Source organism: Morchella importuna, assembly GCF_003444635.1.
Source record: "Morchella importuna strain M04M26 chromosome Unknown Morimp01GS056, whole genome shotgun sequence".
In the NCBI taxonomy this organism is placed as follows: domain Eukaryota; kingdom Fungi; phylum Ascomycota; class Pezizomycetes; order Pezizales; family Morchellaceae; genus Morchella; species Morchella importuna.
Window position 1 is genome coordinate 95,669 of NW_025763453.1, and position 26,894 is coordinate 122,562.

Here is a 26,894-nt window from a genome sequence, read left to right on the forward strand (position 1 = left end):
CGTACGTGTCACGGCGGCCCAGTGAGAGCAGTAAAATTTAAGCCAATTCGTCAAAGGTTTGGGATTTCGTACGATACTATTTACAAAAGTATCAATGATCAATATTCACTCCAACCACCTCACCTAGTATGTACCTCACAACGCATGCATTCTGAAAATATTTGATTAATTGACATGATCAGAGAGATCTCGACGTCCCGTCGCAACCGGGGCTTTACCCTCTCCACTGCAGAGATCATCCTGGCTGCTATATAGTGCTGGAATTCTCCATATATGTATGTACAGACTGCACTGCACAAAGTGAAGTGCACTACATGTATTAGTTCATTGGTGCGTGTGCGACGCGCACATATATGAATTGTTATAATTAGTAGACAGTAGACACTGTATATATATGAGAGAATCTGATAAGCCAGCGATAAGATCCGCCAATACTACCACCATCTCTAGATAGTAAGCACACCGCATACCAACCTCCTCTTCCCTCCCCACAAACCCACAAATACACTACATGTAGGTACCTCTATCGATGACGTGTATATACTAGCTCTCCCCCCATCCCGATATCCGGCGAGGTCAAATACGGAAAAGTTGTAGGGCTGATAGCACTGGGGCTGTGCAGGTACCTGGGCATACGAAGGACGTGATTGTGGCTGTGCCAACAATTGGTATCACCACATGTAACTAACTGAACTTGTATGTAATTTTTATTGTAGATAGTCCCATACCCCGCTCGAGTCCTCCGTCCTGTATGAACCCCACCAGAACGATCCGTGGGGTCTGCGTGGCCGTAGTCGTGCTGTATATACCTGCAATTGCAAGAACATCCGATGTTATAGGAAGTATTCCATGCCGTTCCGTTCTAAAATAAAGACTGATAGTTCAATTCATAACCTATGCGGCTTCCGTGTTAGTCATTTCTCTCTGAATAACGAATGACGCAGCCAATATACATGCTACTTCATAGGGACCACGACGTTTCGAAGATATAGTATGAGGGGTAGACTGTGATATGCGAGTTGTTCACCAGCGTTACACCACAGCGGGCTGTGTCACTCTATCCAGTGAGGTGTGTTGTACACGCGCGCACGTTAGTTGTGGTTGCATGTATTTAGTCTATGTATTTGAGAAAAGGCTGAAGTTGTGGCCCGGTGAGTGTGAGGGAAGTCATGAGTCATGACTCGATCGGCGGGGGTTGATGAATGAAGGTACCATTTGTGCACCATTTTGCACCTTGTAATAACAGGTTATTATCATGTGTGCTCGGGTTGATTGGGTCGCAGGCCTTTGCTTGAATGAATTCTCCCGGCAAGGCGAAATACTGTTTAATAAAAGAACGTGGGATGAAACCACTAAAGCAATCAAACGATAAATGTCTGGCCAAAGCCTTCACTTGGGCTTACAAGCCTTCGAGACCATACAATGCTGGTAAATCCCATATGCCTTGTCGCCGCGGCACTGGTCCACACTTGCGAGTGATGGTCCATGATTGAATTACTATTTCCAAGATAGGACCCCACGTTTCAGGTATTGGAAAAACTGGTTGGGTGTTTAGCATTCCAGAGATTACTTTAAGAGTCCTATTTATGAGACAACCCTAGCGGGTATTGATGCCGAGTACCGTTATTCCTCAAGCTTAATTTAAGGACTATAGCTATGACTATCATGCACCAGTCACAACGACGAGTCAGTATCAAGTAAAACAAGACGTACTGTCATAAAGACTAAACTCACAAAATACACTAGCTTTCATCAAATAGTCAAGATTAATGATTCAATAGCCATAAGCTACGGTGGTTTCACAGATTCTTTTACCCCGGTCCAGAGATGATTACAGCAACTTCGGAATTGAAAAAGTCAAAGGTGCGTCAGACTACATCTGGTTGTCAGTAAACATTATGTGTAAGATAAAGTAACTTAGGGCAGATATAACCTATCCAAAATAACCTCTTGTGAATAATTATGGACAGCAAGTTCGCCACTGCATCACCAGAACCATATGTTCCTAAAACCACCATCCGTATGCATACTCGGTGTCTTCCATGGATTAGAATATCTATCATCTTGGGTACTTCTCAGATCTCGGATCATGTTTTCGAGTCTCCCCTCCTTTCTCTCTTTTTTTTTTTTTGGGGGGGGGGGGGCCGACGAGTACGTTTCTGCACGCGGAACTCTGGGCGCATGCGCTTGCCACATATATCGAACTTATTAAATCAGTAAATTGTCCCTTCCATGGTCCGCAATGTTTCCAATAGACCGAAAAATTGTGAAAGGCTGTTTACCACGAACACCCTCTCAGGCCCTCGGTTTCATCCGGGGCGTAAGGTGGACAGGGAAAATGCTGATTGTGCCCAGGGGATCCGGAAGAGCATACAAACTCTTCCCATATAGGGGCGGCCAGTATAAAAGCAACCCTTAGCGTGATACTGGAAAGGAAGAAAAAGGCCTGGTGTCCCGTGTTTTGGAGCCGGAAGACAGGTGCTAGTAACCTTCCTAATGATAGGAGGGCCGAGGGCGGGGAAACGTGGTGATGTCCAGCTGTAAGGCTTGTGACGAGAAGGTGGTGATGGGGAGCAGAGATAAGGGAAATAAGTGGAAGGAGCCGTGGAAGCTTCTAAGATGATAGATGAACAGAGGGCTGGTATACGTATGGCCAATATCAATCATGAATTCAAGCTGCTTTTGAAAACTCCGTTTATCGCGTGTTTGGGCACGGTATAGGCATACATGTAGTGTGGTGTCCTGAAAAGAAAAAGCCAAATATATACACCAAGTGTGCGGGTATGTAAGAATTTAGTGTAAACCTTATTTTAGGCCGGGTCGGGCCGGAGTATCATCGAACGACTAGATAAAGTTGGCCATCGGGTAACCTACATGTAGTACACTGCTCAACGCACATCCTACACACGGTAGTATAAGACGTGAATGTATCCGACGAACGAACAAATTGATAGTAACATAAGATGGTCTTACCCCACCGGAAGACTGTATGTACTCATCTTTGGAGGTTTAATCGGGGTGTTTGGCCTTGTATTCTGGGCGGAAAACCCAGTGTCTTCAAAATTCAACAGACCTATCTATAGGGTCTATGCTAGTAGCTTGAAGACCGTTCTGAATCCACTCCACCAGCGAGAGATAAATAAAAGCTCTTAGATGAAGCAGTGTGGTACTTTGAGGTGTCAAAAGCTTAGTATTTCGGGCATAAGGCTTGTTTTATAACCGCGCCCCAGATGGTACAGTTTTAGTGAAGATGGCTAAGAGTGAATCCATATATAATAGCTATTATTTGACACTCCTTGTGAATGCCGGGCAGCAATAGCCTTTCCAAATCACTCGTCGATATTAACAATATTGGGCCATAATATAATACCTACACTCCACTCCCACCCTGTCAAACAACTATATACCCCAGACACGGAGAAATAGAATTAAACCCACCAATCAATATACAAACAGACCCATGCCAAAGCCCCCATGATATATTTGCGCCGAGTCGATATAGAAGTGGGGATGGTCATGATTCTTTGTGGTATGGGCGGGGTTACGTTGAAGTGTAATGGCTCGGGTGGTGTTGAGTGATATTCGGTGAGTCGCCCGCTGTGCCCAGCTGCAGAGATCAATATGAGATTGGTAGCCCCAGCAGCAGGCAGGTACAGGGACTAAGCGAAATCAACGTGCCTACTGCTTAAACACTCGGACCAATCGATTGAGGGTTTGTAGTAATACGTCGTTAGTTATTTGAAATCTAGGGGTAACCTTGAATCATGTATCAGCGGCTAGTTACCGCACTAATTCGCCCCGGTGGACTGTCCCACAAGGGCCATTTCCAGCAAGTATGAGCGAAGATCAGTGGGCGTTTTTTTTTGAATATAAATGACCAAATAGGGGAATTCTAACGTACTATGTAATTGTCCGCTGGGGGGGGGGGGGGGTACTGAATTAATGGCGGTACATATGGTACGTATATGTAGTTATACTTTCTTATAGTTCCCTCGACGGATATCTATGATATCACAGCGCATGTAAGGAGGAGTGTTTTCAGTGATATTTGTTTAAAACGGGATGTGGTTTTTGTTGCACTGTGCTAAGAACGGCACAAGGGACTCAACCATTGGTTGGCTTGAAGCCCAAAACTGGTCAAGAGAACTTTGTTTCTTCATTGCCCCCCGCACGCTACAGTCCCCCATCACTCGAGCGGACCGAGTCAGTAACGCCCCATGGGGACCTTCTTAAATTCAAAGAACGCCATTCGGCGCTTTTCGGCCCAGGTTGATCGATACATGTGAAATGCAGGTTGAGATCAGGCTTCGGAACGCCCCGACAATGCGCTAGATTAGTAGAGTAGATTAGCGGAAATAGCAGTGAAAAGATGCTTAATTCCCAGTTGAGCGCGGTCACTCCTCATAGGTATGTGTGGTGTACGTAAATAATACACTCAAACTATTAAAAAAGGAAGCTGGCCCTATTCTAGCTGATCGGGGAGGAGCTATTTGCATATGTACGGCGGAAGATTTAATGCGCAGGCATTTGGCGGATGGAACCGTGTATGGCTTGGCCGCGACCCTGATAAAAGGTAATGATATCATCCTAGATGTTGATCTGTGGAGGTGAGAAGGGCGCATTGAATGACAGCTGGTTCATCATTTCCCTCGTAGTATGTATATAGCGGCGCGTAAAGTATATACGCGGCTTACATCTCGGTACAAATCATACATTATTGTACCTAATTGTACGATAGCCTGGTTTGGAATAGGTACAGATAGTGTTCCTATTAAGATTCCTAATTTGATAAAAAGTTGGTTGATCCGTTTCGAACCCCAGCAAGAACACCCACCGAGGTACATACTTGACTGTTTAAGTCTAAGCAGTTAAACTGTTTAGTGATTTAAGCAGTAGAACTGTTTAAAAAACTGTTTAAATGCTGTTCAAAAACTGTTTAAATTTTATATGGGCGCGCGGTGTAGGAAACTGCTTATATTAAACACCGTAACTGTTTAGATAAGTTGTTTAAGTAAAGCAGCAAAACTGTTTAGGATAAGTTGTTTAAGTAAAGCAGTAAACTGTTTAGGATAAGTTGTTTAAGTAAAGCAGCAAAACTGTTTAGGATAAGTTGTTTAAGTAAAGCAGCAAAACTGTTTTCATTAACTGTTTTATTTAAACAGTCTTTTTGGCGACCTATGGACTCATGATTTAAACAGTTTACGACTGTTTAAATTAAGCAGTTTATTTTTTAAGCAGTTAGTTTAAACAGTTTTACGTTATCTATATATAGCTGTTTAATTTAAACAGTATTTTAAACAGTATTTTAGTAGCATATTATTTCGCAGTAGCTATTCAATCGCAACCGTTGACTATGGTATACGATACAGTTAATCTTCCCTATCTAATTATAATATACCTATCACCCACTCGCAGCTCTTATAGATCAATTGTAACGTGTTGCAGTTGGAAAAGTGTATCGGTATTAACGACGCTTGGTGATGTCGCAATGTGGTATTGTTGAGCATATCTGAAAATTACACCTCAGACCACGCCCATGCAAGTTATATATATGAAGAGGGCAGTTACCTATTATCTCCCGGGCTTAGCCTCTGACGTTCCACGTGCAGTTAAATACGCTGGTGGATTGCGTGTTTCAAACCCAGCCCACTCTTCCTTCCATTTATTCTTCGCACATTTCAATTTATTAGCATCACCGGTAATTTTCTGGGTCTCTCCGTTATCTAAAACTTTCATACTTTTGGTAATCTTCCTAGTCGATTTGCGTTTATTGATATCCTCTTGCAATTGATCTGCAGTCTGTGAAGCAGGCAGTTGTGACTCCGGGATACTCTCATTTTTTCTTGGGCGGCCTCGTTTTCTCTTCACGATAGGCGAAACAGCTGTCTGTGTACTGAGGATTTGTGAATCTGGTACTTGAGATGGCTCCGGTGATAGCAGTTGGACATGTTCAGGATACGAGAATTTTCTTTTGCAAAGTTTATTGCTTTCGTTAATCATCTCTAAGCGCTCCGGTGAAGCCGAGTCCTTGTTCGAATCAGGTGGGCTTATCAATCCCGTACTACTTGGCAATTTGTCCTTTTCGTGATCATTCGGGGTGTTTGGGACGAGAGTTTGTGTTATTTCGAAATGATTATTGATGTCCTGTCCTCCAATCACAAGGTCAGGTTCTCCAGGCTCTTCAGCAGGCTATGGCATAGCACCGATATCGTTAGTTCTCCGTATAACAAAAAAGAATTCTTACTATAAATTATATCTCTAGGCCGGGGGTTATCGCCAAACCAGTGAATTGTTTCTACTCCTAACACGAGCACCATCCTCCTCCTCCTCCTCCTCCTCCTCCTCTATAAACGCTCGCTGTATAGTCGACAACACCAAAAGTTAGCAAACAGCTGACATGAATCTAGGAGTATATGATCAGGGCATATAAACTTACCGCTTCCTTGATACAAATTTCTGCCCCACACTCAGCGTATTGTTCTATCATCCTTTCCAACTCGACAGGATAGGCAAGAGGCTTCCACTCTTTATCACGCCCACCACGTGCCCGGTAAAACATAGACTCATCAGCCTCTAAAGTAACACGACTTTGAATTTCAAGTTCAAACTCGTCCCATTCTATGTCGGTGGCAAAACGGAAAACCCTTTTGCCCATGAACACCTGGATGACATCCTTCTCCTTGTCTGTATCAGCTTTATCTTTTGCCGCATAACTGACAGTGTCAGGTGCTGTTGATTTGGGCTGCCTGAATTTTTGCAAATGAACGGGGGTGCGGGCAGGGGGGACGAGGGGGCTTGACTCAAATTGCGGGGAAGGGGGACTTTGAACTTGCATACGATCACGAACAAATTTGCTGATCGGTACGGCCATGGGAGAGCTAGCTTTTGGACCTTCAGCGCCACCATCGACCTGCGGCCGTTTGTTTGTAGTGGGTTTGGATTTAGTGGCAGCAGTTGGGGCTTTGCTAACTTTACTTGCCTGGTTTCGACCACCCGCTGGCGCCGTCAGCACCACCGGTTGTTGAACTCCGCGATTATCTTTGTTTTGGGCATTCATTGTACGTGATCGCTGTGGCGGTGGTGTTATTATTGGGCTGGTTGGGGCAGTCGATCTCCATGTGGACATGGGGCCTTCATCCGCTTCTCCATCGGCCTCCATAGCCGTCTCGACTCTTTGGCTACTGTCTTGTTTGCCTGAGCCACCACTATCATCGGCTGTCGTGGGAGGGAGTCGTTTTCTGCGAGCTCTTGTAGCATCCGGGGGAACGCCAGCTGCTCTGAGTTCTCGATTCCTTTTGTTGCGTCCCCGATCCCAGCACATCGTTCGAATCACGTCCTTGACCAACAGGCGGTCCCAGCCCCAGTCCCTGGGGGCGGTTGCTGCAACCCATTTGATCATAGGCCACATCTTCGTCTCATAAGCATAAGAATTGAAAGAAGTGTCCAAGCGTATGCCCTTGCTCAGACACTCCTCCAACACCCATTGCCGTCGTAGCCTCAATTTCTTCCTATCAATTTGATCAGTCCCTTCAATCATCACGCCCATCCGAATGTTGAGGGATCGCCGAAAAGCCTTGGAGTTTGGTCGCAGTTCTTCACCTGTGTCCATACCCATATTCACGTCACCGATGTCGACTCCCTGTTCATCTGGGGTGTTTTCGCTGGGGTCTGGCGATTCTTCTCTCGTTTCGTCGGTGTCATGGTCGTGTACAATTGAGGCTGACTTTCGGGGTAGAGTTTTTGACGACGACGCGGTGGATGACTTAGCCGGTTGTAACGGTGTCTTGCCTTGTCTTGCAATCGTCGAAGGTTTCGAGCTGATGGCTGCCACGGATTTGTTGGAGCTCAGACCTTGAGATTGTCCACCTTCAGGCTCACTAAACCGGACCGGCATTTTCTGGCGCTTCCTTTTTTCCGCAAGAATTTGAGCTCGAACGCTGGGACTTATCTGATCTGAGTCTGCTTCGCTAATTTCGGAGCCGGCCGCGGGGGTACTGGCATATACTCCGATTGGTGAAAGTTTTCCTCTGCCTGTCATCGTTCGTTGGTGCAAAACAGGAGCTTTGGACTTTTCTTTGGCTGAGATGCATATGGGAACATGATTAGTAACTTTCATGACTATACTCGAATGGTGATGGATCAGCTTACCAGCCTGTTCTGTACTGCTTTCATCAGAACTTTTGCCCTCGACCGCGTGCTCGGGTAATTCCTGCTCTCCTTCGATGCTCTGTGTGATCATGAGCCTAGCTTCCTCGGCAGCCATTTTCTCCTCCAGATCGCGCATCATCTGCTTCATCATTTCCTCCTTCCTGGCCCGCAAGATCTCCTGTACATTGGGAGACATCGGTAGGATTGCGCGTACGGGACCGACCGAGTGTATAACTTGTTTGAAAGAGAGCGGGGGGATTAATGATACTAGGGAGAATGATGGATGCAAGTGGCCGTATACGTAGTGTTGGGGGGTGGGGCCGGGGGTTAAGTCAATCGCGACAATGTAAATTAGAGTGCAGTTAGGAGTTGAGGTTGTTGATAGCCAAGCGAAAGGAAAAAATTTTCTTGGACTATACCTAATTAATCAGTTAGTATGCCGCGATAGGCATATCTTGTCTTGATCTTATCTGATAAAGCTTAGTTTAGCCGTTTTGGTGCTATCCATCAGATAAGATGTATCAAAAGTCATGTGATGACAGGGGTTACGCTCAGCTCTAAGCTGTCGAACACATACAAGGTCACTCGTCTTTGCACTCCTCCCACTATGTCCCACCTATTTGCGCTTCGACCACACATAAGATAATCCGTCTTCAAAAACACCACCGCAATTTTGCTTCAACACCCCCTTCCAAAAAAACGAAATTTCTTTTCTTGGCGCAAGACCCCTCGTTTTTTTTTTCTTTTTTTCTTTTTTCTTATTCTCAACTCTACCTAAATCATCAAAAGATAAATTAAATGCCTGCTGGTTTCTACCGCGTTTGTAGTTGCTCGCTGCTCGACATCCGTCCACATCCGGTCACGAAGTTATCAGAATGGCACATGCACTTGCAGGCGAAGGAGCAGGACAGGTTGGATCAGTTATTTTCGCCGCGTGGGGACGATGACGAAATCGAAAACTCAAGCGGAGTCGATGATCAAGAGGTCGAGGGGAATGTTGATATGGGTTCACGGGCGAGAGATGCGACAAGAGAGACTACAGAGCTACAACGTCCAGATTTGCCTGCCAGGAGACCTCGATCTAAACCGTCCCAAAGGGTCCCAAGCCGAAGACATATTCGCGACCAACAGCTGGATGACGATGGTGCAAGCTCTGGAGATAACGAAGATCAGTTTGGGGTGCAGGGGGACAAGTTGGACGAGGATGATGGGCTACAGCCCCTTATACCCGCTAGAACACCCCGAACAGTTCGAACCCGAAGGCCAGCCATAAATGCCCGGCCGGCGATGTCAGAACCCAGAGCCATTTCACCTCACGATTCATCTTTACGATCTCCAAGGCATACTGGACGGGGCTACACGGTTGGCGTGGGTGGGGGCCTGGAGATTGATCATGAATTTGATGCCCCGGAGTTTCCTGCAAGAAGACGACGTCGCGCTGTAGCTAGATTAATAGATCATGTTGACACGGAGTTGAATGACCAAAAAAGCCACCATCGATCTGAAAGTGTTGCTTGGGAAGACATGATCTCTTCTGATGAACCAGCTGCAGATCAGCCCGATGATGATCTAGATGTGGACGAAGAACCGCCGGAATTGCCAGCTCGAAAGCCCCGAGTAACCTCGCGCCGGTATCAAAAGGAACACTTCGAGAATAGACATGAGGATATCCCAGCGGATGCAGCCGATAGTTCCGAGGATGAGAATATAGCCTCGAGCCCCCCTCCAATATTGCCATACGTGCAGCATCCAGGATCCGAAGTAGCTGATTCACCTGCAGCAAACAACGAAAACGACCAAACCAGCCCTGGCATGGCGGAAGAGTCAGATATTGAGATGGATAATCTACCTTACGATTCGGAATATATTGGAGGTATGCGACATGTACAGGGTAGTTCTGATATAGATATGCATATGGCTTCAGAAGACGCCCACAACATCATCAATCATGACGGTAGTGATCACGACCAATCGGCTTCAGACGGATATGAAGAGGTATTGGTCGAAAGTGGGGTTGATAGCGATGAGGAGAATAATGATGAATATGTTGTTGGTGTAGCTGTAGGCCTAATGAGGAGGGGATTTGTTGCGGAGCCACAGCTTGATCATGAGTATGACACATATTCCGATCTTTTATCCAGTTCAGATGAGGATATGCCAGGCCGCGATGGTGTTGCTAGCAGTACTGGTGAGGTACGGTTGGATAGAGCAAACCCTGGCGTAGATTCTAGATCTGTGGAATCCAGTACAGACGACGGAGAGGGCGGTTTTCCATATGGTGCGAGAAAAATGGCAATGTCAAAAACTGAGCTGCTATCGGTGGCAATACATGACATAAAACTTACCCATAAGCTGTCCAGGGCATCGGCAAGCGATATAACGTCATTGATCAACAATATATCCTTCACCGATTCAGTCGAGGATGTCGACCCCCGTGGCAGGTCGTGCTGGGATTACCGAACTACGAAGAAATGGATTCAAAACAAGACCGGCGTGGAATCGATAAGCATTGATTGCTGTAAGTCATCATGCATGTCTTATGCGCTGTATCCAGATAAGTGGCAATGCGATTACTGTCAACACCCTAGATGGAAGGATGGTAATATAGGTGCCAGGAAAGAGCCTTACGCTACATACGACTATATACCTATAGAGCACCGTCTCAGGCTTTGGTATGCAGATCCAGTACGTGCAAGTTGGTTGATAGCTTATCGGGACCAAGTCGAATCACAAGAAGGTGTTACCTCAGACTTTTGGACTGGTGATCTTTATCGAGACATGAAGGCTAAACGCCTATTCCAGCAGAAAACGGATCTGGGATTCGTATTAACTACCGATGGGGTTCAGATATTCCAGTCAAGGGCGAAATTCTCTATTTGGCCGATTGCTCTTTTGTGCCTCAATCTTCCACCCACCGTTCGAGCGAAACGACAAAACATGCTTTGCACAGGGTTCATACCAGGTCCCAAAACACCAAGGGATATTGACTCTTTCTTGTACCCACTGGTCAAAGAGCTTGAAGCACTTGAGCGGGGGATACGCGGGGTTTTGAATGCGTCGATACCATCATGGATGCCTGAAAGACACTTCACTCTTCATGGATATCTATGCCTGGTTGCCGCAGACATGATTGCACGTGAAAAACTCATGAAAGTAACGGGGAATCGCTCATATTGCTATTGCGAGTATTGTATGGTCAGGGGTGTATGGAACGGGTCCCTGTATTGCCCAATGACTCCACCGACAGACACCCCACAGAAGGCTAGAATACGCAAGGGCTCGGGTTACCCCTGGAAAACGTGGGACCGTACAAGCCTCCCAATGCGAATAGACGAGGAATTTCGTCTGGTTGCTCAACAAATCGCGAGAAGGGGTGCAACGGCGCAGCAAAAGGCTAAATATGGTATCAAAGGTCTGTCGATTCTAAGCCGCTTGACTGCAGTTGATTTTCCACGAAGCTTCCCACCAGATAGCATGCATTTGTGGTTCGAGAACATCATTCCAGATCTCGTCAAGCACTGGAGAGGAAAATTTGTATGTGATGTTGGTGAAAGTGAGCCGGCTGAACCCCGGCGGCGAGGTGCGGGAAATCAAGCACAGAGAGACAGGGGGGAGTTCAGTGACGAACCGGAGGAGGAATCTGCAGATCCGGAAGAGGATTCAGAAGAGGAATTGAGGCAGGATTCGGATGTTGAGGAAGAGGAAGATGTTGACATGATCGATCGCGGTCGCGAGGAGGGGAGCCCAGGCGGATCTGATGCTGACAGCGAGCTGAGTGAAAACGAACTCGACAGCGTAAAAGAAGGGGGTTCTCCAGCCACTGCAAGGAGTGGGAGACAAACGGTAATATATATATACAACAATCTTACATGAATTATATTCAAGAATCAATCATTTACTAATCATGATGTGTATTTATATACAGGTTCGAGCTCGGCGAAATAGAGTGACACCAGCAGGTCATGGCCCTGGTATAACAAGACGGGCGAGGGCACCGATAGAACAGACTATATCTAGAAGGTCTAGACCAAATCCAGCACAGGCAAGATCGAGAGGCCGGGATTCAACAGCAAAGGTTATCCCAAACGACGACCCATACAACATACCAGTCAAGATATGGGAGCGGATAAGCACCGATATTGCATCGAGTTCATCTACGTTTCCACAGCTGTTTGGTCCGCTGCTCAGAAACTTTCTAGAATACATCAATATGATGACTGCGGCGGAGTGGAAGCTGTTTGCGTTCATCATAGGTCCGGTATACATGAAGGGGGTCCTTCCAGAAGAGGATTACGTTGAATTCGTCAACCTAATAGAGGCTGTTCAACTAACATGTGATCACTCCATCCTCGACGACGACCTGACCCAATTGGAGGTCAGCATCCAGAGGTTCAGCGACTATTACGAAAGACGATACTATCGTATGAAGTGGACACGGCTCAAGGCCTGCCTACCTGTTTTTCACCAAATAATCCATGTCCCCCAAGCCATTCGATGGGCAGGCCCCATGTATTCATACTCGCAATGGGCGATGGAGCGTTTCTGCGGGACATTGTCTAAAACGGCAAAGTCTAGGGTTTCGACGAATAAAAATATCTCCAACACGATCACCATGTTGGAACAAAAGAACTGTCTCGTATACGTTATAGACCAAGAAGGAATAACGGTGGAGAGTAGCGATGAAGACTCAGATGGTAATATCCTACTGGCGAAGTTCTTGTCGAAACGGATAAAAAATTCCAGGCCGCCGGAAGCCAAAATGATATCGGATATGCGTGAGAGAGATACGATAACATTCTGTGGTCCATCAAAGGTAAAGCCCTTGACGCCATATGAAAGGATATGTCTTCGTAACTTCCTGGGAAACGAAGATTTTGATGTGGATCTTGCAATCGATGATGCTGAGGATTCTCAGTTAGATGCCACAGCAGACGGTTATGAGATTCCGTTACATTGTCGTGTATTCCGAGCTGTAGATTTTAAAACTACAGTACAACGTGGTGACCCATACCCATTTAAAGCGACTTCTTCAACAAGACAGAGATCAAACCTTACTCGGTCAACATCATTCGTAAGCTTTAAACTGGCACGAGCTCTACCGGATCGAAATGGGAACCTCCGGGGTGGGGAAAGAGAAACTTTGACTGAATACGGCGAGGTCCTATTCTTTTTTACTGTGGATATTCCAAATCCAGAGGAGAATGCCTTCATCCGGCGCCATCTGCAAGTAACGAGAAGACTCACTCTACGGAATACAGCAGCCACGGGTGCGGAGCCAGTTGACGAGCAGATTCAGTTAAAAGAAAAAGGGGCCATCAGGAAGAAAAAGGATTGCGAACTTCTTCTCGCATGTGTGAGGCATTTCCCGGTACATAAGGATGGTAGGCTGCGATACCGCGGAGGGAAAGGGATAATAAGAATAATTCGAGCAGCTGATATCCGCGAGCTAATAGGGATACTAAACTGCAAAGGTAGAGAGTATATAGTTAGAAGATATACGGCGCTCTTCGAATAGGTCATGATCAATTACAATTGAACCAATTGGTGTTATAATTAATAGAATCGTGGATTAAGCAGCCTAACTGTTTGAGTTAAGCAGTTTACTGTTTAATTTGTTGGCGGTAACTGTTTAAATGAACCGACTACACATGGAATTAAGCAGTTTTACTGTTTAATTGACGTAACATTAGCTAAACTGTTTATAGCCAATGCGCGAGATTAAACAGTTCAACTGTTTAACAAGACTAGTTAAACAGTCCAACCGATGGTTTAAGCAGTTTTACTGTTTACCAATGAGTAAACAGTAAAACTGTTTAACAAATTGAACAGTAAAACTGTTTACTGATAGGTAAACAGTAAAACTGCTTAACGAATTAAACAACAAAACTGTTTAGTCATAGGTAAACAACAAAACTGCTTAACAAATTAAACAGTAAAACTGTTTAAACCATGACTAAACAGTTTTGTTGTTTAATCAAAGGTCACGTCTAGATGCGGCGGAAATCTATAAACAGTTAAACTGTTTATACTAGGTATTAAACGATCTGGCTGTTGAAAGCGACATGGGCTTAAACAGTTCAACTGTTTAAACCCGGCACTTAACCAATTTCTGGGCAGAATGCCAAATTCTAAACAGTTTTATTGTTTAAAGTTTGGATTTAAACAGTTTTTAAGCGACTTAAGCAGTAAGACTGCTTAAGTTAAACAGTTGCCACCGGACTTATGTACCATAGTGACCGCGATGGCAATAGTTAAGAAACAACTTCTTCAACTGTAAGACTGCTCTTATCATAATTTTTAGGCGGCTGCATCTTCAATCGTTCTCAGCAGCTGAGAAGATCCTTACTATTGGGTATAAGCCCTCTGTTGAGTGCTAATTGGGCGGCTCGAATTATTGTTTAAAACCATATTAGGAAGTTGAATAGTTCCCGGGTTCCCGATTAGGTAGCAACTGCACTCATAACTTCCGAATTGATGTAGTAATCCCGGATTATGGAACTATCCTATGTTGGGGCTAAACTCGTTAGAGTAGGTCACTGTTTTGATTTGAATATATGGATGCAGTTTGCCAGTTAGAAAAATCATTCCAAAAACCTTGACCTGGCTCGGGGCCCGGGAGCTAGGAGGTAGAGCGGGCTGTTTGCAGTTGGAAATATTAAGTGTCGATGAGGATCTGTGATATCAGAATCCTACGGATGGTAAATCAAAGCTTAAATGTTGTTTGAAATCGATATTCATACTGGAGTATAAATCCACAATTCCATGGCAATAAGATATACGCCATACCATCCTCAGTAGTTCAGCAAGGTTCTTATCTGTAATTTGGAATTCCCCGCAGATCGCCCTCAAAAAAAGCAGGTACAGAACTTAATATTTACTTAATAGTGTTTGTATCTTGCAAGGGTATCGCAAGGTACCGAACGTTAGGTGCGCCCCAGCTGGAACACCTGTGCGATATAGCTAGATAACGGTATCCACCGTGTAGTCCAGGTCTGTATTATCATGTATAGGGTAGGACTTCTCACCTTGAACCACCCGGGCTTAAAGTAATAAAATCTTACTTTCCTCTCTTATGCTATGAAATTAAAGTATTTTAGTGTTACGGGTTCTAAACGTATGCTTCGGGCAGCTCAATCGTCTTATCGCAACAATTCCCCCCGCGTATATATCAGATAATCTCATATTATGAGATGGGGCCGCCCCGAGAGGACTCCACCTACTCAATCCGTGAACACTTCCCCATCAGGATAGCATCAATTAGGATGAAAACATTCAGGAGGAATTGAAGAGCGGATACACACTTTCCATATTGAAACAAGTATGTTCGTGTGATCAGATACTTGTATTACTATGTTTCTAGGCAATCCTAAGAGTATGTGGGTTAGAAACTCACTCTACATGGCGTTGAAGATAGTTAATGTTAATTCGGGCGGTAAAGGAATCAAATAAAGAGTATATATATCCTTATGAATCCCCAAGAAGACACTCCCACCCATAAGCATCGGCTTGAATTCAAGATAAAGGGCCTGATTTTCGCAAGCAGGACAAGTCTGTTCCCCAGGTTTCTCTTATCCATTCGAGTTCCTTAGAGATCCATCACCGGAGATGCGTTTTCCATTTGCTCCTCTTTTAGCATTAACAGCTGCTACAGCTGTTGCAGCTCACCGAAGACTCCTTACTATCCCTGGGTAGATAGACGGATCGTATATCGACTCAATCTCACTTGATAGCTCTGCCCTCAGACCTCGCGCTGATAGTGACCCCAAGGTTATCGCGGCCGAACATCTCAAGACTATAGTCCCCAATGTTGAGTTCCGTGAGAATGGCGATGATTATACGGATGTCGATACTGGGATCACACATGTGTATTTTACCCAGACACTCAACGGACTCGATATTGAGAATGCGCAGGCAAACATTAATATTAAGCGTGATGGGTCGATTCTCTCCATGGGGTTGAGCTTTGTGACCGAGGGATTGGATGTACCCGCGCCTGTTAGGAGACAAACGTTACTATCACCGCTGGAGGCTTTGAAGGGAATTGTCGAGAAGATGGATCTGCCATTAAATGTCGTCGCTGCAGAGGCAGTTCCAGAGTCTTCATTGGTAGGAGGTGGACAATCATTTACTATTATGGGGTCTGAGGGTGCAGTTTCGGTATAAAACCTTCCGTATTGAGTACTACGATTCGATTGAGGACAGCCGCTGACAGTAGTTTTGTGTAGGAACCAAGGGCAGATCTCACGTACTATCAGACCTCCGAAGGCATTAAGCTTGTCTGGAGGTTTGAGACTGACTTCAATGAGAACTGGCTCATCACCTATGCCAATGCTCAAGAAAGGGCTCTATTATCGCGGTTGCAGATTATGTCGCCGATGCTTCCTATAATGTTTAGTATGTATTTATCCAATACAGCATATAAATTAGCACTAACGTTTATAGTCCAATTGGTGTAAATGATCCCACCGATGGCGCCCGAACCGCTGTGACCAATCCCGCCAGTAATTTTGCCTCTCCCAATGGCTGGCACACCGCCGGAAGCACATCCTACATCACAACTCGGGGTAACAACGGTATTGCTCAGGAGAACTGGGATGCTGGTTCTGATTACTTAAACAATCAACGTCCGAGCTCCTCTGGAAGCAGTCTAAATTTTAACTTCGAATACAGCCCATCAGATGATTCACCAAAAGACTATATCGATGCTGCTGTTACGCAGTTGTTCTATACGGCCAACGCATACCACGATCTCTTGGAAGTCCTTGGGTTCACAGAAGTGGCTGGAAACTTTGAGGACGTAAATACTGGTGCCGGTGGCCGTGGTAACGATGCTGTGCAACTTAACGCACAAGACGGTTCCGGTTTTAATAATGCCAACATGGCCACACCTGCTGATGGATCAAGGCCAAGGATGAGGATGTATTTATGGAATGTAGTTCCCGGCGTTCAGCGCGACGGGGATTTTGATAATGGTGTTATTATTCACGAGTACACCCACGGGCTCAGTAATAGGTTGACTGGTGGCCCTTCAAGGTCTACTTGCTTGAGTACTACTGAATCCGGTGGTTTGGGAGAGGGATGGGGTGATTTCTATGCCACTGCAATTAGGGTCAAGCCGAACGATACTCGTACAAAAGATTATGCCATGGGTGATTGGGTTAACGGGGCTGGTATGGATATAAATGATCTCCGGTCTAAGAATAAACTTATTGACAAAACGACATAGGAATCCGAAGGTACCCATACTCCACCAGCATGACCACCAATCCCACAACTTATGCTACCATTAATCTTTCAAATTGGAACGCTCTGGTTCATGCAATCGGTTCTGTTTGGGCCAATATCCTTTACGAGGCCATGTGGAATCTCGAGGACAAATGGGGTTACCAGAAAGAAGTGATGCCAACCTTCCGTGCTGGCACTAGTATTCCGACTACTGGCCGCCATCTGATGATGAAACTGGTTCTCGAGGGAATGAAGCTACAGCCTTGCTCGCCAACATTCTTGACGGCAAGGGATGCAATTCTGGACGCAGACCGAGCTCTTACCGGGGGTGAGAACTTGTGTGAATTGTGGAGCGCGTTTTCGTAAGTTTCTCTCTAAAAACTCCCAGAAAATGAATGCTAATTTTCAATAGTAAGCGTGGACTTGGGGCATCTGCTAAGCAAGGGACTGGGTCGAATGCTAGAGTAGAAAGCTTTGATATGCCAACTGATATTTCGTGTTGAACAGTTTATATCCCTTCAAATACATGTATATATGAGGATGAGCAGCTAGAAGCAATTATGTGGCTTTAGTACTCTGATGCATGAACGTGCACGAGGTAGTTTGGGTCTCTAGCTATTAATTTTTACACTAAATTGCGTATACTTTTATGACGGTGAAGTTCACGCCCGCCGTGCGCTTGGATTTTGAAGTCTCTCTGGAATTGAAATGTAGTAATTGTTGAAATCGCTACTCCACATGTATTGAAAATAGCTATAGAGCCGGTGATTAATTAGCACTACTACTGGACGTGGAATGTTTGGTAAGATGGTACATATAGGTATCCGATTAATAGGGCTAACTACATATATGAAGTATGTACTTAGTATGTATATATGATGTATTGACCGATCTAACATTAATCACCAGCGCATGAATATCATAACCTGCGACTATGAACGTCTGGCTCGGGGCTAGGGTTAGGTGTACGGTAAATAGCAAGGGGTACTGCCGACCTGGTAACGGTCTGCATTCGACGTCATCAAATAATAGAATAAGCTCTAGAAACTAGAGTCGGTAAACACTTTTTGCTGTTAACTCGTCGAGGGTATACGACTGTTAAACAATTTAATCTCAACAATTTTCCGAGGGTTAAATACATGTACCTGAGGAAGTAGAGTAGGTGCTTGACCTGTAGTAGTAGAACTCAGCCGGAGATTGAAGTTACATCTTAGATAAGGCCTAGCCCGAGTCGTGACAGGTAACCCTTGCAGGGGTGTTGATTGCACCTGATGATCTTCAAAGGGCCGCGAATAACCGAGATCCAACAAGCCTTAAGAGACGTCACCATCCCTTCTAGTTCTATCCCCAACACCAAATCAGAGACCTTTTGGTATAGAAATATCGCGAGGAAATTGCTGTTCAACGAAATTCTTCTCTGTTGAAGAATAAACAGCTCCTCTAATTTAGTATATCACCTCCTAGCCTTCATCCTGGAGCCCTTTAATTTAATATATAAGTCACTTTCCCATTATACCTCATCTCATCACGAAGAGCTGCCATCCACTATGCCTTTAACATCATTCAATACTCCAGATCCGTACAAATACCAGAATGGCTTTAACTCTTATCATGAGTGAGATATTACCTATCCCTGACAATTCTTTTTATCCTTCACTATTGCTAAGATCCCCGCTGCGCTTAGAACGGAAGCCATACCGGGTGCCCTTCCAGTGGGCATGAACTCTCCACAGAAGCCACCATTTGGACTTTATGCGGAAAAACTTTCCGGTACAGCCTTCACAGCTCCGCGAGCAACAAACAAGCAGTCCTGGCTTTACCGAATCATGCCATCCGCCTCACACTCTTCGTTTTCCCCAGTCCCCGATTCTGTCCCAGGGGTTCAATCTACTCTCCGCCCATCAGCATTTCACCAGATCCCGAATCAGCTGAGATGGGATCCGTTTGAGATTTACGAGGATAGGGATTTTGTTCAAGGGCTAAACATGATTGCTGGGGCTGGTGATGTGAGTACGAAGAACGGAATCGGTATCTACGCATTTGCTGCTGGGAAGAATATGGATTATCATTCCGCTTTTTACAGTGCCGATGGGGACTGGCTTGTTGTATTACAGCATGGAGAAATGGATGTTGAGACGGAGCTTGGAAGGTGCTGCTCTCCACATGTCTTTTTTTAGTGGAGAAGTTGACTCACAAAAATAGACTATATGTCCGACCAAACGAAATCCTCATCATCCCACGTGGGATTCGTTTTCGAATCACTCTTCCTAATGGCCCGGTTCGTGGTTATATACTGGAAACATTCACAACAGGGCACTTTGAGCTTCCTGAGCTTGGTCCCATTGGTTCGAACTGTTTGGCAAACGCTCGTGACTTTCAGGCACCTGTAGCATCTTTTACGGATGATGTCGGAAGTGCGTCGAAACCTTACCGCATCACAGCTAAATTTGATGGAAATCTTTTCGTTGCTACCCAGCGACATAACCCCTTCGATGTAGTTGCCTGGCATGGGAATTATTATCCGATGAAGTACGATCTCGGACGTTTTAACACCATTGGCAGCATTTCATTCGACCACCCAGACCCAAGTATCTTTACAGTGCTGACTGTGCATTCTGCTGTAAATGGTACTGCTGTCGCTGATTTCGTTATCTTTCCACCGCGCTGGCTGGTCGGTGAAGATACGTTTCGACCCCCATGGTATCACCGTAACACAATGTCGGAGTTCATGGGCCTTATCTCAGGAGACTATGACGCTAAGGCAAGCGGTGGCTTCCTCCCAGCCGGTGCGAGTCTGCATAACGTAATGTCTGCTCATGGGCCAGATTATGGGACGCACGAGAAGGCGAGTAATGCTATACTCAAACCGCAAAAGGTTGGGGAAGGGAGTATGGCATTTATGTTCGAAAGTATGAATCCTTGTCTACCTTTTTCTATATTTTTACTAGCTGACGGAATCTCAGGCATGTTTATGGTCGGAGTGACGGAATGGGGTTTGAAAACCTGCAGAAAAGTCCAGGAAGACTATAATGCGGAAAGCTGGGGGGGTCTGAAAAGAAATTTCTACCCCCCAGCCGGGAAATGGGGTTCTCACAGGCCGAAGTCGAAAGGAAGTGATAAATAGAATTTCAATCACTGGAAGGTATGATAGGAGTAGTGCTTAACAAGCATTTGGCTTCCTTGCGTCTCGTGCTTCTTGTATGCGTCCTGTTTAATCCCGCCTTCTAATACTGTATGATATTTATGAGAACCCTGGGAAGTATCCTAAATACTGACCGACAACGAATGACTGGGTATGAACAATTATAAGCTTGGACCCTAGAAAATTTTCTATATAGCAGAATGTCTATTTCATGATATTTAACCCCAGAAGACGTCCTGGTTAAAGCCTTGAGTGCTTATTCGTGAAACCCCATAGATACTTACATGTAGTATATTTGCTCTAACCTCGAGGTACAAACCTGGCTACTTCCAGAATTGGTAGTTTTGCCAAGATGGGACTTATGATAGCAAGTATATATATATGCATACATGTAGTGTATGTGCATACATGTATGTATGGTGCGAGAGGGAGTACTCGCTATCGAGTAGACGATGACACCGCCAACCCTGTACACACCACTTCAGTCAATTCCTTCATTGGCTCCGGGGAGCAAACATTGAGGGGCCTGGCTGTAAGGTGTGAACAGGGATGACAAGGTCGCCCCCAAGGCCTCTCGCACCATAGCTACATGTAGTTCACTAGGAAAGAACCCGGGAAAACTACCATACAAACATTGTTGCAGAGACTGGGAACTCATCCTATGTCTTTGCGATGAGGTAAGGGGTGGCTCTGTGAATTACTTGAATGCATGTAATGTATGGTGCGCCTACGCTTAAAGCTGTCGGATCGGATCGCGACGAAATGTCAATGGCTGATAACTTTGCAACGAAAAATGGTAAAAGAAAAGCGGTAAAATAGAACTCTAGTTCAAGTGATGAATTTTAGTTCTATTTTAGCAGAATTTTGATATTTGTCTAGGTTGGAAAGTTATCAGAGGTTGAAATTGTGTATTTTTGTATGTAAAATGCGCCAAGACTGAACAAAGTGGAACCGTATTATACCCATTTATACCCCCCAAAAAGCAAACCTGACTGATCCGTGGCAGTGAGCCATCCGCTTGGCAGCATCCTAGTAAATGTTGTGAACCAGGATGCTGCCAAGACTCAGCCATTAGTACACTACTAGCTGTTAAGTCTGCTATTTTCTTATCGTACATGGCCATGGCTTATCTTCAACCAAGTTATCGCTTGTATCTGAGATGAGATGAGCTTTGGTAACAAGATTAAACTCGTTGAAAATTGTTCCAGTTGTGTCACTATTTACCGACTGGACTTACTGACGATTGAAGTTTGATAGTAGTATACCTATAGCACCTTAATTGTCGTCATCATGACAACCTCATCATCGGATATGGTAGCCGCTGGAGTTGCCCTGTGCATGGCCCGAGGAGAAAATACGACGGGAGTTGTTTTTAAAGAGCGGTAGGGCCATCAAGGTCTGCTGCGACCAACCCCGGATTACTAGTTACAATGGCTACTCTAAGGGTTTCGACACGAACTGATGAGACGACTGTCCCATTCTTTCCCGAGGAAAGGGAAGGCTGGCATGGATATATTGAGTGGGAAGACTATCCAGAGAAGCGGGAGCAAGCTGCAAAAGTCTTGCAAACGCATAATTTTGCTCCAGTAGGTCCAATCATCCCTTCGATTATATATCGATATTAACCCTATTGTCTTTCGAAATAGCCACCTGAGTTTCAACTGGTTCCATTGCCAAAAACAAATCCGATTTTGGAGGGTGTTCGTTGGAAACAATATCATGCAGCTCTTGGTTCAACTATGGAGAAGATGCCGGAGGAAAGCTGGAATATTGTCAAGCAGGAGAAGGCAGAGGATATGACGCATGTTCTGCAGTTTCCCTATAATGGGGAGCCCCCAAGAGTAAGTCAATACTGTCAACTCTGACAAGATTCCCATGTGCTAAAGAAGGGTCAATAATTCGTGCCTTAAAGGATCGTTTGATCGAATCAGCAGTTACACCCAACGAACTCCATTTCGTACGAAACCATGGCGGAGTCCCAGAGATTGATGAGGCGGCCTACTTTTTTGACGTCGGGGGACTTGTTAACGAGCCTAAACGGATAACTCTCGCTGAGCTTAAAAACGAAGAGCTGTTTCCGAGACAGAGTAATATCGTCACCATACAGTGTTCGGGGACTAGAAGATTGGAGCAGATTGCATTATACCCAGGAGAAGGTGACGAGCTTATAAATGCTCCTGTAAGAAGCCCTACAGGAATACATAAACATATAGTTAGCGACTGTGATAGTAAACTGATAGTGCGGGTGCTATAGTGGGCAGAGGGCGCGATTGGAACAGCAAAATGGACCGGCGTAAGCTTGAAGAAGGTAATCAAATACTGTGGCGGGCTAAAGCCAGAAGCAAAACATCTAGAGTTTATTGGTGCAGACACGTATTTCAAAAAAGGCCACGTCTCCAACTATGGCGTTTCGGTCCCGTGGAGAAAAGTCAAAATGAACGAGGTTCTCCTAGCATGGGAGATGAACGATAAACCGTTACCTAAGATTCATGGGTTCCCCTTAAGAACCGTCGCCTTTGGTTATATGTATGCTTATCCCTCTGTTCTCTATTATCGCGATTATTTTGTTTTCTTTGACTCTAATATCAGTGGAAATAGTGGAGCAAGATCCTGCAAATGGCTCACCAAAATCAACGCTCTCTCGGAACCCAGCAAGAACGTTGTCCAGCGCAAAGAATATCTCTACTACAATCAACAAATTGGCAAACATAATACGACTTATAGCTCTGGCTTTTCAATCCAAGACATGCCCGTATCTAGCGCCATGATGACCCCAACTGATAAAGATGTCATTGTGCACGATGGGAAGATTACAGTCAAAGGTTGGGCTTACAGCGGTGGAGGGCGGTGGCCCCAGAGAGTGGAAGTCTCAGGCGACGGAGGTTCTGTATGGTATGAAGTACCATGGGAGAATTTGAGTAAAAAGTATTATCACGCGTGGAGACTCTGGTCTATCGATTTGCCGGTAGATGCAGAAGGTTGGCTGGAGTTTGTGTGCAGATGCTGGGATAATTCACTGAACACTCAACCAACATATGTCCGCTCAGCATGGTAATGACATCCCCGCATTCATCTCTCCTGAAAATATTATTGACGTAAGATCTGTATAGGAATTGGGATCTCCATGTGACATCGAGTTGTCATCGTCTTTTTATTTATAGCGTTAACAAAACGAAAGAGCCAACGGCAATGCGGCTTGCACAGCTGGAGAAGAAAGGGATACCATTGACACCAATCACTTTGCCGTTAGAATTTGATATCGAAGATGATGACCACTATTTAGAGGTTTTAGAAAAGCAAGGGCCAAGAGATCCCGAGGAATAATGGTTCTAGTTAGGTCCTCGCAAGTATCGGGGGTCTATGAATCGTTTGAGACGCATTCAAATGGGCTCGCGGAATGTCCCTGAAGGTGATCGTATCAGATGTGTTTTGTTTGAAAAACTATTCAATCATATAAAATATGGAACAGAATTTTAAGATGTGATTCAATTCAACAAATGCCTAGAAGTGGGCATGGACGTTAGATATCATCATTTATTGAAAACAAAGACTATTTTGCTTAAATCTGTAGGTTGCTCACAACACGTGAAAGGGGTATATATCGATTGACACTAGTAGTACTAGAATTCACCTCTGTTACACAGATCATGGTTCATGAAACATCAGAGCGGATTTGAATCTTCTTCAGGGCTTCAGCAAGTAATGACCGAGCTATACATCCTCTAGACCCTGTAACTTGTCTATCGCTTGTTACTTTAATTTTCCCCGCTGTTACAACGTAAACCTTGATCAATTGAGCACTTGCAATTGCATGGCCAAGGTATGGGTAGCACATGATATTGAGTAGTGGGCAAGTCTGCTGCAAGAAAGCAATTATTAGATACTTTTGTCTTACGAAGGGTAGTTCCGTGTGTTCTGGCCGAATAAGTTTATTCCACATGGCACAGAGAATCATGAAATACACGTACTCATATATAATATATATAATAATAAGTATCACTAAACAAACAGTTCCGAAAGGTCCGGAGGCTGAGTGGTGAGCTCTTGGCACGAAGCGTCAAAACTGGTCTAGCTTCTTACAACCATACAGGGATTTCATTGGATGGCAACTCAGTAGGCAGTACATGTAGTACTCCAGATCCAACTACCTTAATAGATTGGGTTTCCCCGGCCATTGGTAACATCAATCTAACGCTTTGAGAAGTCCGCCCCGCACTTTTTAAACTAAAGGATCTTTCACACCCTGGGGAGACGAATCTGGCGCTGGACGGGCTTATGATAACAGGAACGAGACTAGTGGGTGAGGGTGAATGCGCACGATGGAGGTATATATGAGGTTCTTCATGCAGAGGGTGTAACAGCAAGATTCATTACTTATCACTGGCACAGGTTGACCGGTAGATGCGTATTGTATACAATAGATGCAGAAATAAGTTTCTCCAGCGATATCATTGCCGGTGAGGAATATTCGAACCCGCTAATTCCTCCAGGACGTACGGACAAGTGAATTATCACACCGTGAAAGAAAAAGAGGCCTTGAGTTTATGCGATGAGTCTGAGGTATGGATGGGTTTGCGGCTCGAGCTCTCTTCCAGGAACAAAGTACGTACTGTACATATCAACAATCCAAGTTAACGATTATTCTACCCAATGGTTATACACCTCCCTTATACGTCCTTCCGCTCTAGCTACACCTTGATGTTTTTATGTATCATGTTTATTACTCTTATACGTTGATTAAACTTCCAGGGACTACATGTAATCCTGATAGATAACTAATCATCACCTACCGGATATCGATTAGAGATCACCCAACACGAAAAAACCACCACACCCTACAAGCCCCATGGGTAGACTAGCTTAGAACCCCTCGAAACATAAATCCATAATTCCTCATGGTCAAAGCTTTGTTTGATATAGTACATAAAAGACGACCTTACCGGCCCTCCGGTTCTTATTTATTAACCCATTCATTCATTCCTCCCGCTAGTCGATAACTTCATTCAACCCAGGGCAGGTCCATTCGTTTTTGTTATTTACTCACTCATTTACATTCACTTTTGCTTCTCCATTCTTTATTTTTCATTTTTTGATATCAGTCAAAATGGTTCTCGTCAAGAATCTTTCAACGTTCCTCCCTTTAGTCCTCTCACAGGCGTTGATGTCCAATGCCCATCTCTCGGTCTGGATGCCCTCCATGTACGGTCTCGATCCGACCAACATCAATAGTGATAATGCTAGTCAACCTCTTCAAGGTTACACTTTCGAACAATGGTATAAACCCCGCCATGTTTATAACCTGCAAGCTAGAGCGACGCTAATGATACCAAGGTGGTGGCATGGAAACCTCGATAACCCACCTGCGGACAACGAGAGTTTTGCCCTCCCTGCAAACGGATCCGTAGATGTTGAGATATCCTCCAACAAGGCATTCACAACCCTTGGGCGCGGCTTCAAAGATGCAAACCCTCGAATGGCACCTGACCCATGGCTCAACCAGAACGGCTGGGGAAGTAAGTACACCCCTCTTCTCTGCTTCTTCCACCGTCCCAGGAAGCACAAACACTAACAGGCTAAAACTCCAGACATGCATGCCCCCAGCCGCGCCGACGTTGCCGGCAGCGCCCTCGCAATCGCCTACAAAAGCGACGCAGAATCCGTCCTCCCCAGCGACTTCGTCGTCTTCTCCGTCGTCCACGACAGCCCCGCCCGCCAGCTCGAGACTTTCCATGTTCCTGACCTCCCTGTATGTCCCAATGACCGCTGCATGTGCTCCTGGTTCTGGATCCACAAATCTATCGGCGGGACCGACCAGATGTATATGGTCCCCTTCGTCTGTCATGTCACCAATGCCACCAATACTACTCCTCTGGGTAAACCCGTGGCTCCTGTCAACTGCGAAGGCGACAAGAGCAAGTGTGTGCAGGGCGCAAAGTCACCAATGTACTGGATGAACTTAGAGGGTAACAACATGTTTGAGCCGGGACACTATGCGCCTACTTACAACACAGGATATGGATATTTTGAGGGTGCGCAGACTGATATCTGGATTGACGGACACAACGCTACTTCCACCACTGGCACCAGTGCAAATGTTGCGGCGGCGACTAAAGCTGTTTCGAAGGGTGTTAGGCACGGGGGTGTACACCGTCGTCGTGGGTGGTTCGGGGGGAACTAATTGTTCTCCTGGATGAGCTCTTTTTATTCGTATCTTTTTTTTTTTAACTATATTTATTATCAATAGAAATGAAGGGTGTCGATATGATCTACTTTACCGTCCGCCATTGATTCCCATTATACTTGACACCAGTAGTATGCATCATTGACCCCGAATTCCTTAAAGTAGTAACAACATATGTCCAGCCAATTATACAACGCC

At 45.2% G+C, this 26,894-nt stretch overlaps 6 protein-coding genes across 6 annotated transcripts; 5 read left to right on the forward strand and 1 right to left on the reverse strand.

Moving 5' to 3' along the window:
* Positions 1-5,571: 5,571 nt before the first annotated feature.
* Positions 5,572-8,344, reverse strand: LAJ45_11096 (uncharacterized protein; the record flags this gene model as incomplete). Its single annotated transcript, XM_046120607.1, has 4 exons — positions 5,572-6,189; positions 6,283-6,357; positions 6,437-8,079; positions 8,149-8,344. 4 exons carry the CDS (start codon positions 8,342-8,344, stop codon positions 5,572-5,574), a joined length of 2,532 nt encoding a protein of 843 aa, XP_045966194.1.
* A 602-nt stretch (positions 8,345-8,946) lies between these two features.
* Positions 8,947-13,610, forward strand: LAJ45_11097 (uncharacterized protein; the record flags this gene model as incomplete). The annotated part of the gene is made up of 3 exons (XM_046120608.1): positions 8,947-11,991; positions 12,074-13,516; positions 13,602-13,610. 3 exons carry the CDS (start codon positions 8,947-8,949, stop codon positions 13,608-13,610), a joined length of 4,497 nt encoding a protein of 1,498 aa, XP_045966195.1.
* Positions 13,611-15,753: 2,143 nt separating this feature from the next.
* Positions 15,754-17,876, forward strand: LAJ45_11098 (uncharacterized protein; the record flags this gene model as incomplete). The annotated part of the gene is made up of 7 exons (XM_046120609.1): positions 15,754-15,836; positions 15,891-16,305; positions 16,374-16,432; positions 16,486-16,542; positions 16,591-17,318; positions 17,375-17,735; positions 17,786-17,876. 7 exons carry the CDS (start codon positions 15,754-15,756, stop codon positions 17,874-17,876), a joined length of 1,794 nt encoding a protein of 597 aa, XP_045966196.1.
* A 1,044-nt stretch (positions 17,877-18,920) lies between these two features.
* Positions 18,921-20,497, forward strand: LAJ45_11099 (uncharacterized protein; the record flags this gene model as incomplete). Its single annotated transcript, XM_046120610.1, has 4 exons — positions 18,921-18,988; positions 19,058-19,522; positions 19,576-20,282; positions 20,337-20,497. The coding sequence occupies 4 exons, from the start codon at positions 18,921-18,923 to the stop codon at positions 20,495-20,497; spliced, it is 1,401 nt and encodes a 466-aa protein (XP_045966197.1).
* Positions 20,498-21,945: 1,448 nt separating this feature from the next.
* Positions 21,946-23,839, forward strand: LAJ45_11100 (uncharacterized protein; the record flags this gene model as incomplete). The annotated part of the gene is made up of 8 exons (XM_046120611.1): positions 21,946-22,101; positions 22,162-22,356; positions 22,428-22,694; positions 22,770-22,823; positions 22,885-22,888; positions 22,945-23,041; positions 23,114-23,566; positions 23,626-23,839. The coding sequence occupies 8 exons, from the start codon at positions 21,946-21,948 to the stop codon at positions 23,837-23,839; spliced, it is 1,440 nt and encodes a 479-aa protein (XP_045966198.1).
* A 1,780-nt stretch (positions 23,840-25,619) lies between these two features.
* On the forward strand, positions 25,620-26,693 carry LAJ45_11101 (uncharacterized protein; the record flags this gene model as incomplete). Its single annotated transcript, XM_046120612.1, has 3 exons — positions 25,620-25,789; positions 25,847-26,028; positions 26,101-26,693. The coding sequence occupies 3 exons, from the start codon at positions 25,620-25,622 to the stop codon at positions 26,691-26,693; spliced, it is 945 nt and encodes a 314-aa protein (XP_045966199.1).
* Positions 26,694-26,894: the final 201 nt, after the last annotated feature.